Genomic DNA, 26,308 nt, shown 5'->3' with positions numbered 1-26,308 from the left:
TATCGGTGAGATATTTTGATGGATTGGCCGATATCCGATATGTAACTTTATCGCTAATATCGCCCGATACCGATACCATGCCAATAATATCGTGCATCCCTAACTTTAACTTATAAATATTAATAATCAGGAAAAGCGGTTATTGCAACAACACATCATCAGGATGGTGAAACTAACTTGTTTCACAACAGTCTAATCCCAGTTCACATTAGCTAACCATCCCAGGATGTTTCCAGATTAGTAATAAATTCATAGCTGTATACATGGTTGTAATAATAGTAGCTTGAACTTAATTTACACTATATACAAAAGCAGATAAAAAAAGTTCTAAAAACAAAAGAAGAAGAAGCTTCCAATTAGTGCCACCAACACTCCTTCCTGCACCGGGGACGTAAAATGTGCAGAGTAGAGCCCCAGACACACCAAAGGACCTCAGCCTCCTCAGCAGGTACAGTCATTTAAGGCCTGAGACTCAATGGGATTAACCTGTATAAATAAAGGTTGAATGGAAAAAGGCAATAGAGACTGGTGTGTCCTGGTTCAGCCGTGTTTCTGTGAAGCACAAGGCTGTTCTCTCTGTACTCCCACTGATTAGCTCTGGTACTTTGTCTTGTCTTGTTGGAGAGTGACCGAGCGTATCCCATGGTAACAGTCAGTAAACATGGTTTATGTCTCCGTCGTCTCTCTCGGCGTTTACGACTAGCTCTACAGACTGTTCTCTTCCTCGTGATCTCTGGTGGAATCACTGGTGTCTAGTGTGGAGTAGACCAGTGTGGCTTAGGGCTAACAGCTGATCTTGTGTAAACAAATAGAGCCATGGCTGGTGGAGTATCTGAAGGCAGATTAAAAAAGTCCAAAAGTATCAAAAACGGTAGTGCAAACATTAATTGGAACCTCCAGGTGCACAGTTACATAGGAGTTTGAGAAAACACCAGAAAAACAAAAACACACAGACGTATAGAAAAAAAAACACTTGTTCTTGTCATTCTCCTCCATCTCTCTTTGTCCTCTGCATCCTCTGTCCTCACTCCACCTCCATGTCCTCTCTAACTGCATCCATATATCTCCTCTTTGACCTTCCTCTTTGTCTTTTTCCTGGCAGCTGCATTTCAAACATCCTTCTACCAGTATACCCACTGTCCCTCCTCTAGTTATGTCCAAACCATCTCAGTCTGGTCTCTCTAACTTTATTTCCCAGTTGTTCAACCCTAGCTGTACCTCTGATGATCTCATTCCTAATCTTGTCTGCACCGCCTTGTCACATCTAAGGAGAACCTCAACATTTTAATTTCTGTCACTTCTAGTTCTGTCTCGTGTTTTTGTCAGTGCCACTGTCTCCAAACCATACAGCACAGCTATTCTCACTTCTGTCTTTTACACCTCACCTCATCTGTTAGTCGGTCCATCACCAGAGCAAACAAGAAGAGGCTCAGAGCTGATCCTTGATGCACTCCCACCTCTACTTGAAGCTATCTGTCACTCCTACAGCACATCTCACCACTGTCCTGCTGTCCTCATACATGTCCTGTACCAGTCTAACATACTTCTCTGCCACTCCAGATTTCCTCATGCAATACCGCACCTCCTCCCTCGGCACTCTGTCATATGCTTTTTCTAAATCCACAAAGACACAATGGAGTTCTTTCTGACCATCTCTGTACTTCTCCATCAGCATCCGCAAAGCAAAGATGGTGTCTGACATATGTGGTGCTCTTTCTTGGCATGAAACCATATTGCTGCTCACAAATAGTCACCTTCAGAGATCTTCATTGTGTGGCTCATCAGCTTAATTCCCCTGTAGTTGCTACAACTCTGTACATCACCCTTGTTCTTCAAAATGGGCACTAGCACACTTCTTCTCCATTCCTCAGGCATTTTATCACCCTCATATATGCCATTGAATATTTGAGTCAAAAACCTCACTGCCATCTCTCCAAGACATTTCCAAACCTCCACTGGTATGTCATCAGGTCCTACTGCCTTCCCCTTCTTTAGTCTTTTCAGAGCCTTCCAGACTTCAGCCTCCCACTTCCTGGTCCACCGTTTCTATGACCTCTACTCTTCTTTCTCTTTTATTCTCTTCATTCATTAGCGCCTCAAAGTACTACTTCCATCTTCCCGTCACACTCTCCTCACTTGTTAGAACATTACCATTCCTATCTTAAATACAGGTCCTTCTAAAAAAATTAGCATATTGTGATAAAGGTCATTATTTTCCATACTGTAATGATAAAAATGAAACTTTCATATATTTCAGATTCATTGCACACCAACTGAAATATTTCAGGTCTTTAATTGTTTTAATACTGATGATTATGGCATACAGCTCATGAAAACCCAAAATGCCTGTCCCAAAAAATTAGCATATCATGAAAAGGTTCTCTAAACAAGCTATTAACCTAACCATCTGAATCAACGACGTAACTCTAAACACCTGCAAAAGATTCCTGAGGCTTTTAAAAACTCCCAGCCTTGTTCATTACTCAAAACCGCAATCATGGGTAAGACTGCCGACCTGACTGCTGTCCAGAAGGCCATCACTGACACCCTCAAGCAAGAGGGTAAGACACAGAAAGAAATTGCTGAACAAATAGGCTGTTCCCAGAGTGCTGTATCAAGGCACCTCAGTGGGAAGTCTGTGGGAAGGGAAAAGTGTGGCAGAAAATGCTGCACAACGAGAAGAGGTGACCGGACCCTGAGGAGGATTGTGGAGAAGGGCCGATTCCAGACCTTGGGGGACCTGCGGAAGCAGCGGACTGAGTCTGGAGTAGAAACATCCAGAGCCACCGTGCACAGGCGTGTGCAGGAAATGGGCTACAGGTGCCGCATTCCCCAGGTCAAGCCACTTTTGAACCAGAAACAGCGGCAGAAGCATCTCTCCTGGGACTGCTGCTGTGTGGTCCAAAGTTATGTTCTCTGATTACAGTAAATTTTGCATTTCCTTTGGAAATCAAGGTCCCAGAGTCTGGAGGAAGAGAGGAGACACATAATTCACATTGCTTGATGTCCAGTGTCAAGTTTCCACAGTCACTGGGGTGTCATGTCATCTGCTGGTGTTGGTCCACTGTGTTTTATCAAGGGCAGGGTCAATGCAGCTAGCTATCAGGAGATTTTGGAGAACTTCATGCTTCCATCTGCTGAAAAGCTTTATGGAGATGAAGATTTCATTTTTCAGCACGACCTGGCACCTGCTCACAGTGCCAAAACCACTGGTAAATGGTTTACTGACCATGGTATTACTGTGCTCAATTGGCCTGCCAACTCTCCTGACGTGAACCCCATAGAGAACCTGTGGGATATTGTGAAGAGAAAGTTGAGAGACGCAAGACCCAACACTCTGGATGAGCTTAAGGCCGCTATCGAAGCATCCTGGGCCTCCATAACACCTCAGCAGTGCCACAGGCTGATTGCCTCCATGCCACGCCGCATTGAAGCAGTCATTCATGCAAAAGGATTCCCGACCAAGTACTGAGTGCATAACTGAACATGATTATTTGAAGGTTGGCGTTTTTTGTATTAAAAACACTTGTCTTTCATTGGTGGGATGAAATATGCTAATTTTTTGGGACAGGCATTTTGGGTTTTCATGAGCTGTATGCCATAATCATCAGTATTAAAACAATTAAAGACCTGAAATATTTCAGTTGGTGTGCAATGAATCTGAAATATATGAAAGTTTCATTTTTATCATTACATTATGGAAAATAATGACCTTTCTCACAATATGCTAATTTTTTGAGAAGGACTTGTAAGCCTAATCTGCTGCACATCCTTTCAAGCCTGATCCCTCGGTCTCATTGATCGGTCCAAGTCCTTCTCACCCTATTTAGTGCAGCCTCCTATACATCTCATCATACACCTTCTGCTTTGCCTTTGCTACCTCCCTCTTTTCTGTACATTGCATCTCCTTATATTTATGTCTCCTCTCTTCAGTCTTCTCACTCATTTCTTTTTGGCTAACCTTTTTCTTTGAATAGCTTCCTGCACTTCACTTTTCCACCACCAGGTTTCCTTATCATCCATTATCTGTCCAGATGACACACCAAGTACCTTCCTAATTATTGTTGCTGTAGTAGCCCAGTCATCTGGAAGCTCTTGTCTGGTCTACGTGTGTTGTGGATTTGGGAAAGGCCATTTGACCCTGTTCCATGGGGTACACTGCATGGTGCTCCAGGAGTATGAGATTGGGGGTCCGTTGCTACAGGCCAGTCATACAAGCGGTGAGTTTGATTTGCATTGCCGGCAGCGAGTTGAACCCCTTCAGGGTGAGAGCTGGACCACACCATGGCTGCCCATTGTCACCATTCATAAAAATTATGAACAGAATTTCTTGATCATTGTCTCGATCATTGGTTCAGTAGCCTCTGAATTTCATCTCCATTTGTGGATGATGTGGTCCTCCCCATTGGTGTCATCATGCTATGATCTCCAGCTGTCTGAGTGGTTTAAAGCAAAGTGTGAAGCAACTAGGATGTGGATCAGCACTTCCAAACCTGAGGCCTTAAGGATCTTGGGAGTTTTGTTCACGAGAGAGAAAAGACTGCATTGTGAGAACAGACGGATCAGTGCAGCTTTCAGTTTTGCGTACTCTGTTCCGGTCAGTTGTGATGAAGGAGCTGAGCTGCAAGGCGAAGTAGTCCTTTTTACCGGTCGGTCTACATTCTTACACTGTGTCAAACTTTGGGTAGTGACCCAAAATATGAGATTGTTCATTGTATTTGGACGTTTTATTAGAACATTTACTAAATTAATTCTTAACACAGAATGTCAGTTTTGATTCAGGTTCTTTTGCCGTTCTATAAATATGGTAATATTTCAAACTAAATGTTGCAACCACATACAGCATTCAAGCACATTCCAGTTTGTTTTTAAAAACTAAAGTGGTTGTCATGAATAAGTGAATAAAGTCTCCTACGAATGACCTTTTGACCCCGCGATTGTATGTGGGAGGAGGAAGGGGATTCTCCACATTCCTCATGTGCAGACTCTGGTCTTAAATTGGCAACAGTTCCTGTAAACTGGGTTCTGCTGGCTTCAGTTACCAAATTAAGAGGTTGATGTTTGGTCTAGTATTTTTTTATTTTTTTTATTTTAGTGTCAATGGTGCAAACGTGCTGCAATGAGTTTAAAGAAATTCTGGATTGAAGCCCCCCCAAGACTTTGTGTAACCAATGTTTGTCTTTACAGGAAGAGAAAATCTGTGTACTACCACTTCTGATAAAGGTGCCACTGGCCTCCAGGTGAATCATCCTGAAGAGAACTCTTGTATATTTAAAGAAAATAAAAATTGTGAAACCATTCACTCATCTCTGCAAACTATCTTTTTGTAAATTTAAGCTGTACCCCCCCCCCCCCTTTTAAAAACTCAAAACAGTATTAAACATTTGCTGCTATATATACTTGTACGATGTGTAAAAACTCTGATGTGACAGTCCAGTGTATATGTGTAAACTATTCACGTTTTTAATAAAGTATAAACGCCACTAACGGGCTTTGGATAAAGTCATTTTTTATATTTTGAATACAATAAGCACAAGAAAAGAGTTCAGTTCATCATTTATTAATCCACCTTTTTTGGGGGGAAATTAAAACCCATACAGCAGTTTGCAAGAGTTCTAGCAATTTTAACAGAATTAAAAGAGGACTTCATGTTTGTGTTTTTACATCAGCCATGTGTTACGGCAGCTATTGACGGGACCGTCAGGTGTTGCACGAGTGGAATAAAATATTTCCTGTGTGGGACAGAGGAGCTGATGGTGGCAACAGGAAGTGCTGCTCAGGTGGAGACTGAATTGGTCACTGAAGCTTTGGTCTACTGCAGCTCAACCACTTTTTTCCTTAGCGTTTCTTGGTTGGCACCAGAAAACTCAAACACCTGAAAAACAGAAAACCCATTTACTAAAAAACGAACAACTAAACTGGATAATGTTTGTTTACTACCACCATGGAAACTGCCTTCTCAAAAGATTTACACAAGTGAAGCCTAACCTGGATAAATATTTCAAAACTCATTTCTCCTCAATCTCAATACATAAAGCAAAAAGTTCCAAGATGCAGCTTTGCCCTCTCAAAAAATAAGTGCAATATAAAATCAGCAATGCTACTGGTTGTGTCAAACCAGTTTGAGTTGTTCCAAGTGTTTGCACTCACCTTCTGTCCGTTCTTGTAGAAGTGGAATGTAGGCATGCAGTTAATACCACAGTCACTGCTCACGTCCTGAAGGAACAGAAAGTGATCAGTCAAGATGAACTCGTCATACCACAAACTGTTCAACTGGGATTTAGTCCGATTAATCTTCGACTACAAACGACAAGTGTTTATTTGAGGATTTGGCCCGGAAACATTTGTTTTGATAATCATTCTACTGGTTCAGCAAGTTTTTTTTTTTTTTTTTTTTTTTAATATACAGTCATTTCATTTATGGTATGGTATCAAGTTTATTAATTTAAAAAAAATACAAAACAATTCAATATAAAATATACGAGATTTAAAATGAAAGGCAGCAGAAGAAGAAAATATATATATATATATTATATCTGCCCCTTTTTCCCCCCACACAATTAGTTCAATCACAATTTTCAAGTAACAGAACAAAATGAATAACTTTCTAATTTTTCTAATTCCAATACAAAAAACACACTAAGCTACTTCATATATATTTTTTTTAACAATTCAGCTTTGATCTTTTTCTTAAATGTACACATTGACTTGACATTTTTCACATCACTCTCTAGAACATTCCACAATCCAACTCCTTGGATTGAGGTAGACCTTCCCTTCAGACTAGTTCTGAATTTTGGTTTGACAAATATTTCTATCCCCTTAAGATTATAACAACTTTGTCTTTTAACAAAATTTCTTTGGATATTTAATGGTAATGTGTTATTTTGAGCCCTATACATAACTGATAAAATACTATAATCTACCAAATCATGGAACTTCAATAACTTCAGTTGATAAAATAATGTGCTTGATGGGTGACAGTAATGCTTTCTGGTGATAATTCTTACAGCTCTTTTCTGTAAAATAAAAATAGGTTTTGTAAATGTTTTACACGCTTTCCCCAAAACATCAATGCAATAGATTAAATGTGGAACAATGATTGTGTTATACAACATGTACAGAGCTTTATCATTTAATAATTCCCTGACTTTGTATAGTACTGCAATAGATTTAGATATTTTTGTTCTTACAGAATTTATGTTATTTGTCCATGTTAGCTGTTCATCAATGATTACACCCAAAAATTTCATCTCATTAACTCTACAAATCTCAACACCCTCAATTTTAAATGGATCATCAACAGTTCTTTGTTACTAAATATCATGCATTTAGTTTTATCTAAATTTAATGATAATTTATTAAGTTTAAACCAAGTTTGTATTTTATCAAATTCGGTCTTCATCAATTCCAACATCCGTTTTACATCTTTACCCAAACAAAAAAATGTTGTGTGCAAAAAGGACACATTTGAGGAGTCCTGATACATTTACTAAGTCATTCACATATAAAATAAATAACTTTGGTCCAAGTACAGAGCCTTGAGGAACTCCACAAGTGATATTGCACAGGTCAGATCTTACACCATTTATTTGTACAAACTGTTTCCTATCTTTTAAATAGCTAGATACCCAGTGTAATGCTGGTCCTCTTATGCTATATTTATTTAATTTTTCAAGGAGAATAGTGTGGTCAATAGTATCGAATGCTTTTTATAAATCAACAAAAATACTAACACAATACTGTTTTTGATCGACAGCAGTAGTTCTTTGTTCTATTATTTCCATGAGAGCCATTGATGTAGAGTTTTTTGTTCTAAACCCATACTGACTGCTACTTAGAATGTTTTGTTTAGTAATAAATTTATCTAATCTGGTCACAAATAGTTTTTCTAGATTTTTTGAGAACTGTGGTAATAATGATATTGGTCTATAATTAATGAACACACATTTATCACCATTTTTAAAGAGAGGAACTACCTTAGCTACTTTCATATTGTCTGGAAATATTCCTTTTGAAAATGATAAATTACAAATATATGTAAACGGCTCAATAACATGACTCATTATGTCCTTTACAAACATCATATCCATGTCCACCCAGTCTTTTGATCTCTTATCTGTAAGATTTTTTACAACATTCATTATTTCTTCTTTGTCAGTTCCATTAAGAAAAATACTGTTGTCACAACTTATAACTGAATGGTTCACATTGTCCACTTTTGGTATTTTAGCTGCAAGGCTTGATCCAACGTTCACAAAATGATTAAATCCATTTACAATTTCATTTTCATCATAGATTTCATTGTCATCCTTCAAAAAATATTGTGAAATACCCGTTTTTGCTTTATGACTTTTCAAAACACTATTTATTACTCGCCATGTTTCTTTCACATCACCATTACTTTTATTTAATAAATCACTAATATTCCTTCTTGGGTTTCCTTATAATCCATACCAATTTATTTTTATACTTATATTTTTTTTCGGCCTCTTGCATTCTCAGTTTCAAGAAACTCGTATACAAAACTTTTCGAAAAAAAAAAAAAAGTAAAAAAAAATTTATGAAACTGCAAAGAAAAACAAAGACCATGCTCAACAATCCAGGTATAAAATCCAACATTTTTCAGTCTTTCAGTCAGGTCATCTGGACAGTTTTTTTTTGTGCTGAAACGTTTCGCCTTCGATCCAGAAGGCTTCATCAGCATGGACTTTGTCGTTTTCACCCAGTTTGACAAAACTGTCAACAAGGAAGAGGGCCGGCAATGGAGGAGGGGCGTACCAAAGAGACCATCTAATCACAAGCAGAACTGGTTTGTTCCACTTTTGAGTAAGCTGTTGGAGGAAGAATCAATTTTGTTGTGCGTTTCCTTGACTGATGAAGCCTTCTGGATCGAAGGCGAAAAGTTTCAGCACAAAAAAAAAAAAAGAAACTGTCCAGATGACTTGACTGAAAAATGTTGGGTACAAAGAAAAATGCTGTGAAAACCAGGAATGCTGCATTCACAGATTTCTTTGCAGTAGAATGTGACGCATGAATTCAGACAGATTCACAGATGAATCATTTGAACGGCTTTTATTAAAATGAAAAACAAATAAACGGGAACTGAGACTCAGTTGCAAGCTGACTGGCATGCACTCAGGAAGGGAGGGTGATGTGTGCTTAACATGTCTGCATGGTCGTGGCAGTATGGCTGTTCTACAAATGTACATAGTGATGCACATTTTGAACGATTCTTTAAAAAAAATAATAATAATGGTAATGGCTGTACTTTTATAGCCCCTTTCCATCTTATCAAGATACTAAAAAGCTTTTTACAACCTGTGCCCTCATTTACTCAAACAGCACTCTACTAGATCTATCATTTTCTGATTAATAAGATAAGATGGCCGACGTGGATGGCGTTGGCGTAGCTCGCTCTTCCGGATCTCCGGCGTTTTCTAGAGCTCGCTTAAAACCATGTATATATAAGACGGTCGAGGATAAAATTATCGTTGAGGATGAATTTTTACACTTTCTTTTTATCAAACTAAAGACGCTAAGCCAGGACGAGATTATCTTGTTGGCCGTCAACACCTTCGACTCAGATTGGATTGAAACTTCAAAGAAGACGCTATATGAGCTATGCACTCCCTCCCAGCGGAACATCTCGCATAAAGGAGCACAAAAGGATATCAACAATGTGAAGGCCTGTCTCAAAGTGCTAAACGAATGCGGGGATAATATTCCCAGATTTGTGTCCCACTATTTGGACGAGCTACCGCCAGTGACTTTTACTAACATGGATGTCTGCGGCTTGCTACGTAAAATGGAAGAGCTTCATGTTGCAGTATCTGCTATGAAGCAAACACTCAGAGTTCAGACTGAAGTCAGTGAAGATCTTCACGATATTACCACGGACCTGCGACACCGGATGTCTGCTCTGGAACAAAGCGCCGAACAAGGACGGGGAAGCCGGTCTGTATCGGTGATGGAGAAAGGTGCGGCGGACAGGGATCTGAACGCCGCACTGGTTATGGAGCCTAGTCATGGCGATCTGGAGGGGGACCCCCTCTCAGCTGGTACGGGGGATGTCCCAGCACTGCCAGCCGGAGAGGCCTCGCCATCTTCGGGATCTCCTAAATGGAGCCAAGTCGTGAAACGGCGCTATCGTCAGCCCAAAGGACTAGCTGTTCCCAATTCAACAGCTAGCTCTGGTCCTTTACTGGGACGCAGGAAAGCTGGACAGACTATTGTTGGTACTGGTGCCGCTGGAAACATCAAAATTGTAAAAACAAAGCTGGTGAGTGTTTTTGCATCTAAATTCTCACCTGACCTCGAAGCAGATACACTAAGCGCTTATCTTAAATCTAAACTTGGGCATAAGGTTACATGCCAGAGAATTAAGACTGTTAATACCAGGTATGCCTCATTTAAGGTCTCTGCTGAATGTAGTGAAGTGGCTGTCATGTACAACACAGAGCTCTGGCCTGAGGGAACTATTGTGCGGAGGTTTTATGAGCCACGCAAAACAATCATCGGTGCAGACGCTACTCTTTCTTCTACGGATATATGCGTTTCTATCGCTGGCGTGAGCACAAAACCATAAATTCTATGGACATTAAAGTCATATCCTACAATTGTCGTGGCCTGCGCTTAGGACAGAGCGCAGATGATAAAGCTCGCCGTTTGGTTGTTGACCAGTTGCTGCTGCACTGTGACATCTTGTGCTTACAAGAAACTTTTCTGGCCAAACAGGATTTAAAAGGACTAAACTCTATTAATGACACTTTCCTGGGTGCTGGAGAATCTTCTACAGACCTGAGTTTGGGTATTAAAAGAGGAAGGATACCTGGAGGAGTGGCTATTTTATGGAAAAAGAGCCTGGACCCACTGATAAAAATTGTTAGACTTGGTGTAGACTGGTGTATTGCAGTACACGTGAAGCAGCGTGAACAAGAATGCTTTATTTTAAATGTCTATGCTCCACATGAATGTCATCACAATGAAGAAGAATTCCTAAGTAAACTTGCTTTTATTAGCTCTTTTATGCAAAACGAGAAGGTAAAAAGTATTTATGTTATGGGTGACATGAATGCTGACATATCAGATACTAATTCGCTGTTTTCAAGGCATTTGAATCATTTTTGTACGGATTCAAATCTAATTTTGTCTAGCAAAGAACTTTTGCCGGCTGCAAGTTATACGTACATAAGTGAATCCTGGCATACTACGTCTTGGTTGGATCATTGTATTACTACAGCAGATGCTCATGCTGCTCTGGTATATATTAATATCTTATACAATGTCTCCACTACTGATCATATCCCTTTTGAGATGTCTATTAGATTTGATCATATACCCGCTACTGTATATGGAAACAGCAATCATATTCAGACACGTGTAGATTGGTCTTCTTTATCTACTGAACAAATAGCCCGGTACTTTAACCAAACTGATCGATTATTAGGCGCCATTACATTACCAAGAGAGGCAGTTGCATGCATGGACTGTAACTGCTCTGATTTTGAACATAAAACCAATTTAACTGCTTTTTACTCTCAATTAACGGATGCGCTATTGGGAGCTAGCCTGCCACTTAACAAGAGTACAAGAAAGATAAAAAATAGACCTGGTTGGAACACTTATGTATCTAAATACCATGATGAAGCCTGTAAAGCTACTTCCTCTTGGGCTCTAGCAGGTAAACCCAGGCAGGGCCCTATATTTGAACACAAAAAGCTGTCTAATGCAAAATACAAATATGCACTACGCTTCATTAAACGTAATGAGCAATCCATGAGGGCTGATTCCTTGGCAAGAAAGCTTATAGGTAAAGACAAAGCGTTTTGGAAAGAGGTCAAAACCATCAGCAATGGTAAATCCTGTCTACCTTGTACTGTTGATGGAGCCTCAGGAGCAAATACAATTGTACATTTTTGGCAACAACACTATAGCAAACTATTCACCTGTGTTCAGAGCGAACCCTTCCAGGATGTCCAGGTTAATAATGTAGAAACTATCAAAACACATGAGGTCTATCAGGCAATTCAAGAACTGTCTGTAAATAAATCTGTAGGAACGGATCTTATTTCAGCTGAACATCTTAAGTATGCAAGTCCAAGGTTAGCCCCTCTCCTTGCTTTGTGTTTCACTGGTTTTATTATGCATGGTTTTATTCCCAATATCTTGATGAATGTCATTCTATCTCCTGTGATTAAAAACAAAGCTGGAAAAATTGGCAGCTCAGATAATTATAGACCTATTGCACTAGCAAATACTCTGTCTAAAGTCTTCGAACTAATTCTTTTGCCAAAATTTGCTAAACAAGTAGAGTCTACAGACAATCAATTTGGGTTCAAGTCCAAGCATGGTACTGATCTGTGTATTTATGGCCTAAAAGAATTACTGAACAGTTACAATAGTAAAAATTCTACAATTTTTTTGTGCTTCTTAGATGCCACTAAGGCTTTTGACCGTATAAATCATACTAAATTATTTTTAAAATTGTGCCAAGCCGGTGTGCCTAAGTACATAGTAAGATGTCTGTCCTATTGGTATGCTAACCAAACAATGCAGGTCAAATGGGACAACTGTGTGTCTGCACCCTTCCATGTTAGAAATGGAGTCAGACAAGGAAGTATTTTATCACCTATATTGTTTAATTTTTATATGAATGATCTCTCTAAGCGGTTAAACATGTGTAGAACAGGCTGCATGGTTGGTGATACAATTATTAATCATTTTATGTATGCTGATGATATTGTGGTTTTTAGCCCGAGCTCAGCGGGTCTACAGCAGCTGCTAAATGTGTGTTCTGCATATGGTGAGCAATATGACGTCCAGTTCAACCCATTAAAAAGTACAATTCTAATTTGCCGCACTAAAGAGGATAAATATAGAATATTTCCAAATTTCAAATTGTCTGGGTCTCTACTGAATGCTTCACATGAAGTAAAATATCTTGGACATGTCTTGACAGACCATCTATCTGATGATGAGGACATGTACCGCCAGCTTCGTATGATCTATGTTCAGGCAAATATCCTTGTGCGTAGGTTTGGATTCTGTTCTGATGAAGTGAAACTGAACCTGTTCAGATCGTATTGTACACCATTGTATACTGCACATTTGTGGTGCAATTTTAAAAAAGCCAGTCTTCATAGATTGAAGGTCGCTTATAATGATGCTCTTAGACTATTGCTACATAAGCCTAGATGGACCAGTGCTAGTGAGCTGTTTGTATCCACCCGTGTCAACACTTTAATGGCTGTTTTAAGACAACTTATGTATAAATTTATTTGTCGTTTGAATGAGTCTAACAATAGAATTATTTTGCTGTTGACCAATGTCAAATATAGTGCAGTGAAATATTCTTCTGCACTTTGGAGTCACTGGTATGACTGTCTCCTGCATGGTTAGGAACCTTTTTTTTTTTTTTTATCTGTATTCTGTATTTATCTGTGATGTTGGTTGGACTTTGAGTCTGTAATAAAGTAATAATAATAATAATAATAATAATATACAAAGAATCATTGATGGCTGCTCCAACCACTCAGCCACAGCTGCCCCCAAGAAAAGGACAGGATCCACAAGATCTGGATCCCATCAAAGAGCCATAAACCCAGTCTCTAATCTGCAGACAGTTATACAGATTGGATTTCTATCCAGGCAGGATTTGTGGCATAACTTCTCAAAATCTGAAATGAAAAATAAAAATCATACTTACAGCGGCCTCATCCACATCCACCTTAATGAAAATAACTTTGTCCTTGTGTTGTACTGACAGTTCCTGAAAGAAAGTCAGTTACCATTAACACTTGTTTTCTCCTCATACGCAAGAAATAAAATTCTGCATAGCCACCACATTTTCCCATGAAGCAGTTATCTTTCTAAATGTTGGTTAATAAAAACAGTTGCCTTGGCAACAAGCTCCATCAACAAACGGGTAAAAAAAATAATAATTTGTCTCAGAAGTGACAGAGTTGAACGAGTTGCAGTCAAACACTTACTTCAAACACTGGACCAATCATTTTGCAGGGACCACACCACGTAGCTGTGAAGTCCACCACCACCAGCTTGTCTCCTGCGCTGGCCAGAACTGCATCAAACTCCGCCTGAAGAGGATAAATAAAGAAGAGTGCAAGGGTTTCAACTGATGTCAAACCAGTTACTGTGACTCCAATGTGGAAAACATTTTACAGTTTAAAAATAATTTGCGTCGGAGTATCAATGACTGGATTACATAAAGTTTAATCATTTCAGTTTATGTCGCTCTCCCAAAACAACCACTGACAGTTCTGTAATCTGCTTTGAGCTGACACAGGGTCACAACCTCTACAGAAGGCCTGTGGACCAGAATATGGCCAGTTCAAAAATTATTTTGACCCACGCAGAGCTGCCAGAATTCCAGACAAATCTGTCTAAATACACTAAAAAAATGAAATGCACGAACCATTTCCCCACCTTGAGCATTAAATTAACCCTCAGGAGGTCCTTTATACACCTCGATTAGTATTCTTTAGGTATTTGGCAAATGTAAATCTACCTTACAGAACTGCTTAAAATAGTCTGCCACAATAACTAGTTGTTTAGAGCCGTCTCAGACTGAAATTAAAATACGCATCATTTAAAATGACACCCCGCCACCCCCTGTACATTTTTTTAAGGGAAAAATAAATAAATAAATGGGGCTTCTAGAAAGAAAAAACTCCAAATTTCAGTTTTTGTATTAAAGGTTTACTCATAAACCAAAACATTTTGTTGAGAGATTAGGCACAGCAACGTCAGAAAAGAGGCACTTCTTCTGGTGTAAGTCAAAGTCTACCCCAGTAAAAAAAAAAAAAAAAAAATTTAGAGGCTCTCAAAGGTAACAGGAGCATTACCCAATGAGCCAATATAAAAATGGTATAGAGATGGAGTAAAATTTAAATTAAAAAAAAAAAAAAGGGAAAGCATTAATTCTAGGATTAAAACTACATTTCTAATTGAATTTCTATATGGCCAATATTTCTCTAAGGAACACAGAGGGCAGTAACATTACTGTGTGGTTAAGTATTAGAAACAATTTTGACAAAAAAAAAAAAAGGACGATTTTTAGGTTTTATCAGAAAAAATATTTTAAAATATAAACAACAAAAGTTAATGCAGCTAGATGCAGGAAGAGGAAGATGCAGTAAGTGGTCCACCTGCATCATGAAGGACCCCACTCACCCAGCACGCACACTTTTTGCCCCACTCCCCTCAGGAAGGAGGTTGAGGAGCATTAAGTGTATAACCACTAGACTGAGGAACAGCTTCTACCCTGAAGCTGTTAGACTCATGAATCTCTAACCAAAATAATCACATCATCTTGCTGCTGATCAGTTTCACGTTGCTGCTGATCCGTTTCACGTTGCCGTGTTCAGACGTACTCATCTGCTCACACAGACTCATGTTCGTGCTGCTGCTCGACATTGTTTTTATGCTACTAATGCTTAGTGTATTTTTAGTTAGTGCGTTTCTTAGCTCATATCTTATTACAGTTTCCTTTTACATTTTACTGTGGGATGCAACTGGGACCCTGTGTACATAATCTCGTTCCACCACATGTACAGCATGTGGTGCGTATGACAAATCTCTCCGACTAATGTGTGGCTGCTTAAACAGTCAGAGTAGGTTGTAGAAGTCTGTCTGCTTGACAGAGTTAATCTTATGTAAATCATTTCCAGATGAATTCAAAGAATGGGGAAGTAAACTGTGCTTCTCACATCTTTTCACCAAGTCTGCAGCAGCATCCCAGTTAGTACTAATTAACTAAAGTGACTAAAACTTACTGACAGAATGAGTCCTTAATGAATCATGAAAGTTTTATAAAATTACAGCCTGTAGCTCTCAAACCCTTAATATATTCTTTATATGGCCTACTTGCAGCTGAAGTTAGACAACCCTGCCTTAGCATCCCTTTATGACCGCAATGTTCTGCGACAAGCCGTTCCCACCCAGACCCACGCGCCCCGAGGCCTAGTGGAGAGGATAGCAGCTCTGGACCTAGCTACAAGCCGTTTTAGTCGCTTCAACGTCGGTTTGAACCTTTGAACTCGACCCGTAAATGTGCAGCATTGTTTAAACAAGACTACGACTCGGAAACTTGCTTCAATCAACCGTATTCAGAGCAGCTGAACTCTGTGGCAAAGTGCCAGCCCAAGCTAATAGCAAGAGTCCAGCTGCCTCGCGCGCTGCAACCGTTTAAGCCCATGTGAATGGCCCCTTTTACGGCAGGGGTGCGTTTTTCGACACAACACCGGTCTCGTAAAGTAAAGCAACTTTGATAGATTTACGTCATTTGCTAGTACTTTCTTTAAATGGAGGATGTTGTCAGCTCGATTGCTGAAAAGTATAAAACAAATAAACTATTATTTTAGCGTTTTTTTAATTTAGCGTTAAAACAGAGTCCGGAGCAAGAGGGGAGGAAAAGAGGCGCGCGCCGTGAAAAATTGGTAATAATAAAAAAAAGATTGAAAACTAGTTTACGGTGTTGGAACAAACAACAGCTGACACATCACACAGCAGCTGAAACGTGTAAGAAAAATAAATAAATACTTGCCTTAGATGTAATTTCGCGAACCATGATGGTTTCTTCTGATCGCGTGCTCCACACAGACCTGAGCTCTAATTTCCAAGGTTTACAGAAAACCTCTAACCACTGGAAAAACACGTCCCGCCTTTTATAAAAGCTCACCATTAGTCCCGCCCACAACCGGAAGTCGGATTACGTTATTTTAGAAAATAAAACTGAAATAAACTGAAATGTCAGTCATTTCTCATTGATTCAAAAAACATTAAATACAAAAACAACTGGACTTTATTTGTAACAGAAGAAGTTTCGCTCCTCATCCAAGGAGCTTTCTCAATTCAAAGAGCAGTGAGTGAAAGATTCAGGTTATAAAGCTGAGTGAGATAAAACACATACACATATGTAGATTGACAATTCACACCTCAACACCTTAACAGTAGGGGTTTCTTAAAGTCTTTGTTACTCTAATTCACAGATGAGGCCCCTCTGTTCCCATCAGGTGTGAAAACTGGCTGTGAATCAGTCCTAAAGTTGCATTATATGTTTTTGAAAGTGGAAATCTGAGGCCTCCTCCTCTGTTAAAAGACAGTTTTTCTCTTTTTACATGAATTGCTTCCTTAACCCCCCTTTCAAACCATCTGTGTGTCTTGTCCTGAGGAAGTAGCTCTCCTGTGTTGAGCCATGCGTCTGTGAAGAGGCTGTTTAGTTTCTCCATTGTAGAGGTCTGGACAGTCCTCGCTGCACTGGACCACATACACTACACCACTCTGTTTGTGTATGGGTGTCTTGTCCTTAGGGTGGACCAGCCTCTGCCTGAGAGTCCTGCTGGGTTTGAAATGTACTGGGATGTTGTGTTTGTTGAAAATCCTTCTGAATTTCTCTGTTACTCCAGTAACATAAGGGATGATGATGTTTTTACGTCTGTTGTTTTCCTTTTTCTGTTTATTAGTGTGTTTTGTTGTTTTTGTATTGAACGTTTTTTGAATTTATCATGTCCTGGATGACTGAGAATCTTCACCAGCATCATTTCTCATTACTAATCGATCCTGTTTACCTGAATGTTTTGTGACTGTTTTGTGTTTTCACATCGTTCTAAAATAACTTGAAAAATCCTGTGACATCATTTTTTTGTGATAAATATGAATTAATTTTTGTAAAGATAACATTAATAACTTATTGCCCCCCAAAATATTCTATGTTGCTGAGATGAACAGATATTGAGATATCAGCATTAGCAGAAGGGAAACGCCTGCATGTAAACAGAGCTACAATGAAAACACAGACAGACGCAAAGAATCTTATGGTTCTTTAGATAATTTTGAGTCACTATATTACTGATGATCAGAAAGCCTTGTGAAAGCCTTGAAGCTTTTATTCCATCCATCCATCTATCCATCATCTTCTGCTTGTTCTGAAGTCGGGTCGCGAGGGCAGCAACTTGAGCAAGGAGGCCCAGACATCTCTTTCCACAGCCTCCTCTTCCAGCTCCTCTGTGAGGATTCCAAGGTGTTCCCAGGCCAAACAAGAGACGGTCTCTCCAGCGTGTCCTGGCTTTTCCTCAATGTCTCCTCCTAGTCAGACACGCCCAAAACACCTTCCAAGGAAGGTGTCCAAGGAGCATCCTTACCAAAGTTTGTGGCCATAGGTGAGGGCAGGAATTTAGACCGACCACTAAACAGAGAGCTTTGCCTTACAGCTCAGTTCCCTCTTCACCATAACGAACCAGCACAGCGTCCTCAATACTGCAGATGCTGCACCAATCCATCAGTCGATCTCACGCTCCATTCTTCCCTCACTCGTAAACAAAACCTCAGGATACCTGAACTCCTCCATGGCAGAACCTCAGCCTCGACACGAATAGAGCAATCCACCCTTTTCCAACTGAGGACCATGGCCTCAGATTTGGAGGTGCTGATTCTCATTCCAGCTTCACACTGAAGTCCAACAACAGAACACTGCTTGGGTTCAGATCAGAGAGGGTGTTCCTTTCAATCATGCACCTCCAGGCCACACTGTCATTGCTCACATGGGCATTGAAGTCCCCCAGGAGAATAAAGGAGTCCCCAGCTGGCACACCTTCCAGCACCCCCACCATGGACTCCAAGAAGGCTGGATACTCTGAACTGCTGTTTCACGTGTAATCACAAACAGTCAGAGCCTGTCCCCCCACCCAACGGTGCAGGGAAGCTACCCTCTCATCTACCAGGGAAAACTCCAGCACACAGGCACCAAATCAGGGCTAAGAGTAGACCCACACCAGCTCGACGCCTCTCACCATGGACAACTCCAGAATGGAATGAGGTCCAGCCCCTCTCCAGGCCCGTAATGTGTGTCGAGGTGAGCCCAACTGTACCTAGAAGTCTCAACCTCCCACACAAGCTCAGGCTCCTTCCCCACCAGAGAGGACACATTCCATGTCCCAAGAGCCAGCTTTGGTAAACTTGGGTCAGAGCGCCAAGGCCCCTGCCTTCAGCCACTGCCCATGGAGGCATGCACCCGACTTGTATGGCCCCACTTGCAGGTGGTAGGCACATGGGAAGGCAAACCCATGTTGCTTGTTGGGGCTGAGCCCGACTTGGCAACGTGGGTAGAGACCTGGCTACCAGGCGCTCGTCGACAAGCCCCCCCAGACCTGGCTCCAGGATGGGGCCCTGGTAACCCATGTCCAGGCAAGGGACACTGAGCTCCTTGTTCTTTCTGTCCACATGAGTTTTCGGAAGCTTTTATTCAAAGATTCAAGATTCTTTATTTGTCATTCGCAACCCATGTGGTACATGTGGTGGAATGAAATTATGTACACAGGGTCCCAGTTACATCCAACAATAAAATATAAAAGAAAAACAGTAATAAGATCTAAGATATGAACTAAGTAAAACATCAACTAAATATACACTAAGCACTAATAGCACAAAAACATCACGCCGAACAGCAGCACAAACATGAGTCTGTGTGAGCAGATGAGCACGCATGAACACAGCAACATGAAACAGATCAGCAGCAACATGAAACAGATCAGCAGCAACATGATGTGATTTTTCACAGTGATTATCCTGGTTAGAGATTCATGAGTCTAACAGCTTCAGGGTAGAAGCTGTTTCTCAGTCTAGTGGTTCTGCACTTAATGCTTCTCAACCTCCTTTCTGAGGGGAGTGGGGCAAAAATTGTGTGTGCTGGGTGAGTGGGGTCCTTCATGATGCAGGTGGCTCTCTTCCTGCATCTACAGGTGTAAATGTCTGTGATGGTGGGGAGACTGACTCCAACAGACTTCTGTGCAGCCTTCACCACTGTAGTGAACTTAATCTGGTGTCACGACTAAGCCTAAGGTCAAAATCCTTGACCTTAGGAACCTTGTGGGACAGAAACTGTCATTTCATTGATTTGAATCCAGAGATACAGGTTCACCCATCCTGAGACTCTCTTTCTTGATAATCAAGTGAAAGAACACTCTCTTTTTTATTATCATTACTATTTTACAAATGTTGATAATCAAAGTGTCTTAGTTCAAACCATTTTAGATGTTGCAGTGAACTAATCAATTTTATTAACTGTGTAATGATTTTAAAATTCTCATGCAAAGTTAGAACTCATGTTAAAGCTGTTACAGAGTAATTATGCATTTTCTGATTTTCTGTCTTTGAATGAGCAAGTGTAAGTTGGTCCAAGGTTGGAGTCAAACGCAAAACAAGTTGTTGGAACGAACTGTCATGTTTTTAGAATCCTCTCAGACGTAAATATAGAGGTTTTGGCACCTGTTTCTGAAACGCGCCAAAACAAAACTCTCTCTGTCTGTGAGAACATTTCTGATCTTTCCATAACAATTCTTGCTGTCTTCTAACCTCTTACGTCACAAAACACACCCCGTCTGGTCGGTTCTGGCCAATGGGAATACTCCCAGATGAACCGAAAAACAGCTCTTTAAAATTTCGGTACTTCCTGGTCTACTCAGTTCGGGGACAGTTCTGGGACAGTTCTGTTCAGTTCTGATGGAGTGCTGTTGGAGTTCTGCTGGATACACAGTTCAACCAGTTCTGTGAGAGAGGCCCAGTTCTGGGAGCCGGGAAGATCCTGACATGACAACAGAGCTCTTCCGAGGTTCATGGGATTCTAACATTTTCTACTGAGGTGAGCTTGTGTCGGACAGTCTCGCCGCTACTCCGGAGGAGTAACAGCATCCTACGGAGACGCTGAAGGGTGCGTTAAACGGAATCTCGCCTGAGACATCTCCAGGTAAAAGAGTCGATTTCACCACCGAAGTGTACCGTAGGAAAAGCTGAAGAAAGCCCAGAGAGTGCCGTTCTGTTAACACACTCCCTCAAACCCCATCTTTTACTCTTCTTTAAACTTCTTTCCCATCTTGAAACTTTTCTCTCAAGTAGAAATTCTTCCAGATATTTTAGAAATGTCTGTGTAAAGTGCTCATCCACATCCGTGTGGGTAAAAGATCATAATTGTACAGTTTTCATAAATGTCTGTGGTGAAGCAACGGAAAAATCATGGCCGTATGATTTTTCCTGATTGATTGCTTATGTTGTTATTTTCATAATTTGCCAAATTAATGTAAATGTTTGATGTTAAACTTTGATTCTGTAAATAAATGACCGCATTCATTTTGATGGGTCAAATATAAATGACGTCTCACGTTTGCATTTCATTAAATTCAATGCACGTTTATTCAGTTCAGAAAAATGAGGAATCCGCGTTAATTGATGAATATATCTGAGCATCTGTTCATCTACACCACTCTCTGCAAAGCTTTTCTTTATTCCAGTTGTTTAAAAATCAGGTTACTTTCTGGATGCTTCTGGTGCACACAGCACCCCCTGCTGGTCAAAACTGATTATCTTTTGATGGCCTAGCTGTTTTTCAAGCATGTCAGCGTGAAATCACTTCCAAGAATAGAAATTAAAGCACATTTTATTTTGTGTAGTTTATTCATTTAATTTTTGAAATTCTTTGAATTGATAAATCCATTCATCATATTCTTCTTGTTCTGGGGTCGGATCACAGGGGAAGCAGCTTGAGCTGGGAGGTCCTGACATCTCTTTCCAGAGCCACCTCTTCTGGCTGAAATTAAATCAGAAGGTGCTGCTTCAACTAAATTTAAAGGTGTGCACACTTATTCAACCAGCCTATTGTATATTGCATATTGCATCATATATATATATATATATATATATATATATATATATTTTTTTTTTTTTCCCACAACAGATTTTTTTTTCTTCAGTTGAAGTTTTGGAATGATTTCTTTTTTACATCACAAAAAACAGGTGTGTGTATATTTTTATATCCACTGTATGTACTTACATTTGTGTGCAAAGTATAATGTATTCCCTGTACAACTCAGCACTTGCTGTGTAAGTTAAATCTGTGTTCAGAGTTATGAGGTGTTAGGGGAAATTAATCAGATTTTATTTTATTGTTGACTGAAACAATCAGTCAATCCAACATTTTATTGATCTTGCATTAAAGAAATTAATATTGTTTAAGTGTGAAAATTAACTAAAGTGAAATAGAATAACTTCTAGTTTTTTTTAATAAATATTCAGTTTGAACTCTGTTTTTCATTGCGGTTTCTAATTTATCTTCACTAACTTTTTCGCCCTTAAATTGTCTTTAAAAAACGAATGAGTACGAACTTGTCAATTAGGGCATCGTTAGCCAACAATATTGTTTTCCTGCTTGTTGTTGACAGAACTGCTTCTTTAAAAATGTAAGCAAAGCTGCTGTGGGTCCAAATGTCTTTAAAAACTTGCAGTTTACTACTTTTACTGTCATGTTGTTGATTATGTAGAAAATGCACGTGATTTGTTTCAACTGTTGCCCTTAAAACCTTGAAGAACTTTTGAAGATTAGTTGTGTGTGAAATCATCTCTAAGTGCCACGATGGAAGCAGATTTGTTCTTTTAAACATTCATTTCCTGTATTAATAATAATCAGAGAAAAACTACTGGTATGTTCAGTGAGAAAACATAAGTAGAGCAGTCTGATATTTTACTAACAAATCACCTTACTGATGAATTTAGAGCAACGAATGTTCAGTTATGACAACAACACAACAGGGCCATGATTTGCTAATGAAGACTTCGATCTTACAAAACCATTTTAAAGGCTTAAAATTTAAGTTTTGTTTACTGTAAAGTGCAGACTTTATATTATACAATATTTGTTGCACTGACACATTCAACACCAACATAATGTTTATTTTTATAATGAACTTGATGAATAATGTGCATTTCCATCTTTTTCCTGCATTTATGGACTTCAAGTTGCACACGGCAGTTATTGTGATGGTGAAAAACAACCGTGTGTGTATTCTTTCATGAACTGAGGCAAAGATCTGTGCCTGTTCTGTCCAGAAGTGCAGCTCAGTTACCAAGCAAAGCTCTGCTGAGGTTTTGTTGCCAATTTTGTGTCTTTTGTTGTCACAAAAATGACGAAAAGCTTGAATTTCATAGAGATGCAGCGATGCAGGTGAACCAGCTCCATAGTTATATTATCTTGTCTTTATATTTACTCTAGTCCTTTTAAAGCCAGTTCATGCATGTTTTTACACTTTATGCACCTACCAGAAACTTTATGCAGAAATAATCTAACTGAAACCAAACCAGTTTTATTTATAGAGCACTTTAAACACCCATTGGACCAAAGTGCTGTACACAATAAAACAATCAGACAATAAAAAAATATTAAAATAATTAAGCGGTGTCAAAGACCAGGGAGAAGAGATGGGTTTTAAAAGGGGTTTTAAAACAGACAGGGAGGAGGCCTGTCTGATGTTCAAGGGAAGGTTGTTCCACAGTTTAGGAGCTGCCACAGCAAAAGCACGGTCTCTTCTGAGCTTCTTCGTCTTCGGCACACTCAGGAGCAGCTGATCACATGACCTGAGGGATCAAGAGGATGTGTATGGATGGAGCAACTCGGACAAATAGGGTGAGGCAAGTGCACTAAGAGCTTTAAAAGCAAACAAAATAATTTTAAAATGAATCCTAAAGTGTGCGGGCAGCCAGTGCAGGGAGGCTAAAACAGTCAAGTCAAGTCAGATTTATTTATAGAGCACGTTTAAAACAGAAACTGTTACCAAAGTGCTTAACAAAAATATCACATCATCAAATAAAAAGTAGCAAGATATGTTTACAGCACATGGAATAAAAATATAAAACCAAAAACAATTAGAAACAATGAAATACTAAATCAGATCACGTTGTGTCAAAACAGGGGAAATGTGGTCAAACTTTGGTGTGCCAGTTAGAAGCCGTGCAGCAGCGTTCTGTACCCTCTGAAGCTGAGAGATACATGAGTCATTGATTCCTGTGTAGAGTGTGTTACAGTAATCCAGCCGAGTGGCCACAAAGGCGTGGACTACTGTTTCGAAACACCGCCAAGAAAGAATCTGCTTTTATTTAGCCAGCTGCCTCAAATGGAAAAAAAATAGATTTAACAACAACTCTAATGTGATGTTCTATAGTCCAGCATCAACTTTGACCCCTAGGTTTGTAATAGCTGGCCTGATTTACTGGGTCAAGGAACCAACATCAACAGGGGGTCTCAGTGGAGCTTCCAAAGACCATCCTCTCAGTCGTTTCCTCACAGCCATCCAGGCTTTTATGTCCTCCGGACATGAAACCAGAGGGCCCAGAGAGTTAGAGTCCTTTTTCTTTAGCGGGACATATTCATTCAATTTTTATTCATCCATCCATCCATCCATTATCTTTACCCGCTTATTCCATTTTTGAGTCACGGGGGTCGCTGGTGCCCATGTCCAGCAATCACTGTGCGAGGGGCAGGGTACACCCTGGACAGGTCGCAAGTCCATCACAGGGCCACATAGAGACAAACGAGACAAACAACCATTCACTCTCTCACTCACACCTAGGGACAATTTAGAGTTACCAATCAGCCTAACATGCATGTTTTTGGTCTGTGGGAGGAAACCGGAGCACCCGGAGAAAACCCACGCATGCACGGAGAGAACATACAAACTCCACCCAGAAAGGCCCCTGGACCGGGGTTTGAACCAAGGACCTGCTCGCTGAGAGGCAGAAGCTCTACCAGTTGCGCCACCGTGCTGCCTTCAACTTTTATTTATACAGGTTAATCCCAGTGAGTCTCTGGGACTCATTTATAAGAGAGACCTGAACATATATCTGGGTGTCATCTGCGTAACAATGAAAGGAGATCCCATATTTTCTAAAAAAAATAAATAAATAAATAATAGAACCAAGAGGGTGCAGGTACAGCATGAGGAGGAGGGGGCCTAAAACTGAGCCATGTGGGACCCCGCACAAAAAAGGAGCGTGGTTAAGTAAACAGACACAGAGAGTACGCTCAGCTAAAACAACTGAAACGCCACCTGATGTGTGTCAGTTTATTGAACAGAGTGGAAGGGGAGGGATGTTCATGAGAGCAAAAGTTACAATTTATTTGAACATGCTCAGAATTTACTTCATAGTGCTTAAACATCTGGACTCTGTTTTCCTTTATGAAAAATTAAAAATTCTGTACACATTTTGTTGTAGAAAAAAATTTTCTTGAACAAACAAACTTACAAAAATCCTGCATGTTTGTGTTTTGATCATATTTCACTACAGAGCGACCCATTGGCGCAGTTATTAAAGCTGCTACCTCTCAGCAAAAAGGTTGCTGGATCAAATCCCAGTCACGGCCCTTTCTGGGTGGAGTTTGCATGTTCTCTCCGTGCATGCGTGGGTTTTCTCTGGGTACTCCGGTTTCCTCCCACAGACCAAAAACATGCATGTTAGACTGATTGGTAACTCTAAATTGTCCATAGGTGTGAGTGAGAGAATGAATGGTTGTTTGTCTCTATGTGTCCCTGTGATGGACTGGAGACATGTCCAGGGTGTCACTCTCCTCTTGCACAGTGACTTCTGGATATGGACACCAGTGACCGCTGTGACTCAAAAAGGAAGAAGCAAGTAAAAGATGATGGATGGATAATAGCGTTCAGAAGTGCAATCCTGATTGTGACGTATGTTCCAAAACATCTTTGCTGATAAAGACTGACACCTGCAGGTTCATTCGGTCAAATACTGTAAATGTTTTATTGTTGCACAAGGATGTTTTTTCACCAATCATAAACCAGAGGGTGACAGTTATTGTGTAAATGCTACACACACGATATTGATATTCTTGTTTCTTTTGATTCTTTGCTTTTTCTGTCATGTTTTTCTTCTCTTTAACCATTCTTAACACATAACACAGACTCATGTTCATGTTTGTGCTGATGTTCAATGTTTTATGTTATGAGTGCTTAGTGTATATTTAGTTGAAGTTTTTCTTAGTTCATATCTTAGATGTTATTACTGTTTTTCTTTTACATTTTATTGTTGGTTGTAACTGGGACCCTGTGTACATAATTTCGCTCCACCACATGTACCACATGAGGTGCGAATGACAATAAAGAAACTCTGATTCTGACTCTGACTCTGATTCTGACTCTGACTCTGATTCTGACTCTGATTCTGACTCTGATTCTGACTCTGACTCTGATTCTGACTCTGATTCTGATTCTGATTCTGACTCTGACTCTGATTCAGACTCTGATTCTGATTCTGACTCTGACTCTGATTCTGATTCTGACTCTGATTCTGATTCTGATTCTGACTCTGACTCTGACTCTGATTCTGATTCTGATTCTGATTCTGATTCTGACTCTGACTCTGATTCTGATTCTGACTCTGACTCTGACTCTGACTCTGACTCTGATTCTGACTCTGACTCTGATTCTGACTCTGACTCTGATTCTGACTCTGA

General features: G+C 39.9%; 3 protein-coding genes across 3 annotated transcripts in view; 1 reads left to right on the top strand and 2 right to left on the bottom strand.

The window, feature by feature from the left end:
- Window positions 1-5,252, top strand: part of svep1 (sushi, von Willebrand factor type A, EGF and pentraxin domain containing 1) — a 34,312-nt gene extending 29,060 nt beyond the window's left edge. Inside the window, exon 14 of the mRNA XM_037678876.1 lies at window positions 5,188-5,252. Coding sequence (XP_037534804.1) covers window positions 5,188-5,218 — 31 coding nt within the window. The 3' untranslated portion in view covers window positions 5,219-5,252. The remainder of the gene's footprint in view (window positions 1-5,187) is intronic.
- Window positions 5,253-5,544: 292 nt separating this feature from the next.
- On the bottom strand, window positions 5,545-16,707 carry LOC119408876 (thioredoxin-like). The gene is made up of 5 exons (XM_037675732.1): window positions 16,565-16,707; window positions 13,992-14,096; window positions 13,709-13,771; window positions 6,151-6,216; window positions 5,545-5,875 (listed from the first exon to the last, which is right to left on the bottom strand). Exons 1-5 carry the CDS (start codon window positions 16,700-16,702, stop codon window positions 5,813-5,815), a joined length of 435 nt encoding a protein of 144 aa, XP_037531660.1. The 5' UTR covers window positions 16,703-16,707; the 3' UTR covers window positions 5,545-5,812.
- Window positions 5,545-26,308, bottom strand: part of LOC119408884 (thioredoxin) — a gene marked incomplete in the record, with an annotated part of 102,347 nt that continues 81,583 nt past the window's right edge. The window contains 1 exon segment of the mRNA XM_037675744.1: window positions 5,545-5,787.

The sequence above is a fragment of the Nematolebias whitei genome, chromosome 1 (assembly GCF_014905685.2).
Source record: "Nematolebias whitei isolate Nwh7 chromosome 1, NemWhi1, whole genome shotgun sequence".
Lineage (NCBI taxonomy): Eukaryota > Metazoa > Chordata > Actinopteri > Cyprinodontiformes > Rivulidae > Nematolebias > Nematolebias whitei.
The sequence above is the reverse complement of the archived record's forward strand: the minus strand, read 5'-3'. Positions and strand labels throughout refer to the sequence as shown.